This window comes from Octodon degus, unplaced genomic scaffold, assembly GCF_000260255.1.
Source record: "Octodon degus isolate 3935 unplaced genomic scaffold, OctDeg1.0 scaffold00455, whole genome shotgun sequence".
Lineage (NCBI taxonomy): Eukaryota > Metazoa > Chordata > Mammalia > Rodentia > Octodontidae > Octodon > Octodon degus.
Genome location: NW_004525031.1, coordinates 66,480 through 71,471, shown reverse-complemented (window position 1 = coordinate 71,471; position 4,992 = coordinate 66,480). Strand labels below are relative to the sequence as shown.

Below are 4,992 nucleotides of genomic sequence, written 5' to 3'. Positions count from 1 at the left end.
CTTCAAAATACTTAGACGCTTTGTAACAAAAATTTCTGCAAAAAGACTTTCTTTCAGTAATATCATAAACTTAATTGAGTTTGGCAGAAGTTTTATATTTCTGCCTTGGTATGATGCCCAGCTTCTTCTGACCGAAAGGATAAGCACAGAAGTTGGTAACTGAACGTTCACCCACAACATCGCTGCAGTGAGCAGGTGTCATGAACTTCCCATGTTCCACTAGGATGTCTTCTCTAATGTTCTCTTCTAATAGTTGTTCGACAATATGTAGAGCTTTTCTCTCAAACTCAAGCTTCTTTTTCACAGCTACTTCGAGTTCCACTTTCTTTCTAGAAGCATCACCTTGTCTCCAGGCACTTGTTTTAGTATCTCCTACGGGAGGCACCAACAGCGCAGGCCTGAGGCCCGCTGGACGCTGCATGGCGCTGTCAGCCATGACAAGCATCCTATTTTCACTTTCATTCAAACGGTTTTGCCAGCTTGTGATTGAGGTTTTAATATCCTCTATAGCACTTTAAATGTGCTCCATGCATTCTATTTCTTTCCTATATGGCTCATTCAAGGATTCCATCATTTTTTTGATTCTGCTCTATTTTTTATCAGTGTCTTCTTTAGAAGCACTTAGTGCTTCTTTCATTATAGCTATTTCTTTTTTTACTTCAGAAATTACTTCTGATCTGATTTCCTCTATTCCTTTCTGCAGTTATTTCTTTACTTCACATGCTATTATTTCAGAGATTTCAGGTGTGTATTTCTAATTTCTTTTATGCTATTGTCTCCTGCACTTTTTCTGGGTGGGCTAAGGGACTGAGAATGCATTTTGCTCCTTCTTTTTGTCATTTTTGTATAGCACTGTCTTCTGACTTTTGTTGTAGAGCTTTGATAGAGTTATTATCTTAGCACCAAGTCTGGATCTACCAAGGTCAAACTTGTGCAGGTGGGTGTGGCTTGGTTCTGGCTGCTGTGCTCCACTTCTTCCTGCTCCAGCCCTTGGAGCTGAACCTGCTGTGCTATGCTGGCAAGATGTTCTGTTCCTGGATCAGCTGGGTGGGTTTTGCCTTTAGCCTCTCTTCAGGGACTTCTGCCGCAGGGTTTCACACCAGGTCTGTCTGATGGAGAAAGTTCCACTCACGTGCCTGGCCTGGACTCTGGTTCGGATGAAGATCAGCGGGCCCTAGTTGGTCCCACTCGCGCCAGGTCTGAGCTCTGGGTGGAATGAGGATCAATCAGGCTCCAGGTGGACCCACGCACACCGAGCATGGGCTCTGGATTGAATCAGGATCTGGTGGGCCCCGGGCAGTCTCACACTGGGCCTAGGCTCTGGGTCAAATCAGGATCCTGCGGACCCTGGGCGGAACCACTCACACACCTGGCCTGGTCTGTGTTCTGGGTCAAATTCAAAATAAAATTAAACTTTAAAAAAAAGGAACCCTTCTGCACCATGGCTGGGGGTTCAGACTGATACAACCACTATGGAAATCAATGTGGACATTTCATTAAAAGCTAGGACTGGAGGTCCCATTCAAGACAGCTGTTCCTCTCCTGAATATTTTTCGAGAAGAACTGAAAACCTCATACCACAGTGATATATGTGCACCCATGTTTATAGCAGCGCAATTCCTCGTAGATAAATGCTGGAACAACCCAGATGCCTATCAACTGACGAAGGGATAAGGAAGATGTGGTATTTGTATACAATGGAGCATTTATTCAGCTATAAAACAGGATAAATTTGAGCCTTTTGTTGGTAAATGGATGCAACTAGAGAATATACTCTTAAGTGAAATAAATCAGACCAGCACGTGCAAACATCATAGGGTCTCCTTAGAGTGAGAACCTGAAAGACAAAAATGGAATCTGAAGGCTACAATAGACAGTGGTAAATGGGAGTGAACTTATTCAAAAGGAAAGAGTAACTGAGTTGAGGAGAAGGACAGGAGAGGGAGAGGGGGAAAGAGATTTAGCTATCTATGCAAGCAGGATAGTTTGGGCAAATAAACTGTGCATTTCTGGTAGTCTGTGGAAAGGAGCAGTACAGGCTTTAATTTCTTTCATCTCCCTTTTTCAATTTTTCCCCCTTTCATCTTATTTTCTTACACATTTCTTTCTTTTTTTCTTTCTTCTTCTTCCAACTTATACATGCATATATCTGGTAATATGAATAACTGGTTAGAAGACAACCCTGTGTATTACAGCAAATGCTGTAAACTTCATATTCCTTTGTTAAATGAAATCTGCATAAATTGTGATCTTTTCTGTGTTGATTCTAATTTGTACTCTCTTTAAAAAATAAAATGATAAAAAATTTTGAAAAGAATAAACAATGGAGATGAGGGAAAGGACAGAAGGTAGGAAGAATGGAGGGGGAAATCCTGGAAGTATATCTACAGGGTAGCTGAGACAATTGTACCACTTATTTCTCTCAGTTTTTTCAAAGTAGCAGTCAATGTTTAAATTTTGTACTTCAACTAACTCTATGTGCTACTATCTGTAATCTGAGCAACTATATGGAGGACAGCAACGTGCAGTAATGTGCAATGTAACAACCAGAGTCGAATAGCTCTCATGTTGTGCTTTTAAATGCATACCGTCCCTGATGTCTAATTCCCATGTATTTCACCATTTGACAGAACTGTAATCTACAGAAAGCCTAACTCATGCATCTGAAGGGTACAGGATAATGGCCTTCACTGTGTTCACCCTCTTGTGCAGCCATCGCCACCTTTGCTTTCAGAAGACTTTCCTCACTGAAAAACGACCAGGTGACTCGGGATGAGGGAAGCTGCTCAGCGAGAATGCTCCGAGCTGGAAAGGCTCAACACCTGCCAGGTGGAAGACTCCTCAGCTGCATGGCTTGAGTCCAAATGGAGTATGGAGGGCACCAACTTATGCCATGGAAAGTTGTACCACCCTCCAAATGATTGTAGTTTAACACAAAACAGTGACTGTGGAGACTCTTCCGTGAACAAGCCACAGAATAGGTAAATTGAGGAGCAAAATGAAACCCAGAGAGAAGCACATGGGGACTGACGTGCAAAGGCTCCAGAGGCCCTCAGGTGGAGGGAGGAATGCAGGCTGGGGAGGGGAAGGGCTGAGACAGGGGTGCAGATGTGCTGTGTGCGTGGACCTGCTCCCGAGATGAATGCCCTCACATGAGCTGCAGACGTGGACTGAGGCGAGATAGTTTGGAAACTAAAAGAGGGCCTCAGAGATCTAATTTGCTTTGCATATTCTCACAGCCATCACATGTCACATGTCACCCTGGCGATACTTTTCTTGCAATGCAGTGTCGGAATGACGGGTACAGGGGTGTTCTCACTGTTGCTGGAGAGAGCACGTGCAGCTTTCCCCACGCAGACTGACAATGAAGGTGAGGAGAACAAAAGCGTTCGTGTCTTGTGAGCACCCGCACTAGGTGAGAAACACAGAGTCCTCACTGCCCAGGCCTGGCCTCCTCCCACGCTCTCCCTCTCCAGCCTTTCGCTGCACTCTCACAAGCAGCCCCCTCTGCTAGGCTTGGCTAATCCTGTCAGAGCAACCAGACTGGTTCACTTAGCTGACTCTCATGCGGTTCTCAAGATGCCCCAGAGAGACATCGGGATCACTTGGGTCGCCGCCTCTTGGCCAGTTTGGTGCAGCTCTGCAGGGTAAGATGCTCACGTTGCCCAGCAGTAAGTGAGGCCATGGCAGCAAGGAAAGACACATAAGGCCAGGCGTGGTGGGCAAACCTGTGGCACCAGGACTCAGGAGGCTGCCACGGGAGGATCACTGAGTTTGGGCCAGCATGTCATAGAATGTGAGTACTAGGCGAGTCCTAACTTCATAGTGAAATGCTGTCTCAAAAAGAACCCCCAAATGACAAATAGGCTGCCCTGAAAGTAGGTGCAAAATCTCAAAATGCATTTATTTTCGTTCAATCATGTAGGACACATGAATTTTGATATTTTTCTTTTTAAATTTTTAGTATTTACAGAGTGCATATAAATAAGCATCAAAACTTTCAACATTGAGCAGCCATCTCAAACTTGGCACTATGGTAGCCCTCAGACATTGTGTGATGCCCAAGATTGTCAAAAAAGAGGACCAAGAAGTTCATCTGGCACCAGGCAGAAAGAAATGCCAAAATTAAGTGCAACTGGCAGAAACACAGAGGAATCGAGAACAGGGTGTGGAGAAGGTTCACGGCCCAGATCTTGGTGCACGACACAGGTTATGCAAGTAACAGAAAGACAAAGCACATGTGGCCAGTGGCTCCGAGGAGTTCCTGGAGCACGGTGTTAGGAGCTGGAGGTGCTGCCGATGTACAACAAATATTTGCTGCACAGAGATTGCTCAGATCCTCTCCTCTAAGAACCGCAAGGCCATCATGGAAAGAGCAGCCCCGCTAGTCATGCGAGTCACCAATCCCATGCCAAGCTGCACAGTGAACAAAACAAATAGACAGCCTGTGAGCATGTTTATTTGTGGCTCACTAGAACCACAGAAACTGCAAAAAGAAAATGTCAACATTGACTGTTGGAAACATTGACAGTTTATTGGTGTTCTTAGGCTACGGAACAACAATACAAATAAATTTTTGGATGAACTACAAGGCAAATGCCTATAACACTTTATAAAATAAAATACTGACCTCAATGAACACACCGAGGCAGTCTAGTCGCAGGCCTGCAGCATGCTCCATACGCACGTACTGCCTGCACGGACAGCACATGTGTTCGCTTTCCTGGGATTCTGCTTCGACTTCCTTGATATCTCAGTGGTTTTGTCATTTGTCACAAGGTTCTTATCATATTACACACTGTAAACAGGAACTTAACATATCAATAAATTAAATTATTGGATTCCTAATATGCATTGGGTATTTGGAATAAACATCATTTTCCTATCAGCTGCATACTTGCTCACAAAACTGAAAAGAAACCCTCAGGACTACATCCTGTATGAACTACAATGAAAAGGTCAGGAGAACCCTTCTACAAAAGGAAGCTTTGC

At 44.3% G+C, this 4,992-nt stretch overlaps 1 protein-coding gene across 1 annotated transcript in view; it reads left to right on the top strand.

Moving 5' to 3' along the window:
• Window positions 1-3,294: 3,294 nt before the first annotated feature.
• Window positions 3,295-4,992, top strand: part of LOC101567490 (histone-lysine N-methyltransferase PRDM9-like) — a 22,148-nt gene continuing 20,450 nt past the window's right edge. The window contains 2 exon segments of the mRNA XM_012513325.2: window positions 3,295-3,370; window positions 3,580-3,647. Coding sequence (XP_012368779.2) covers window positions 3,295-3,370; window positions 3,580-3,647 — 144 coding nt within the window.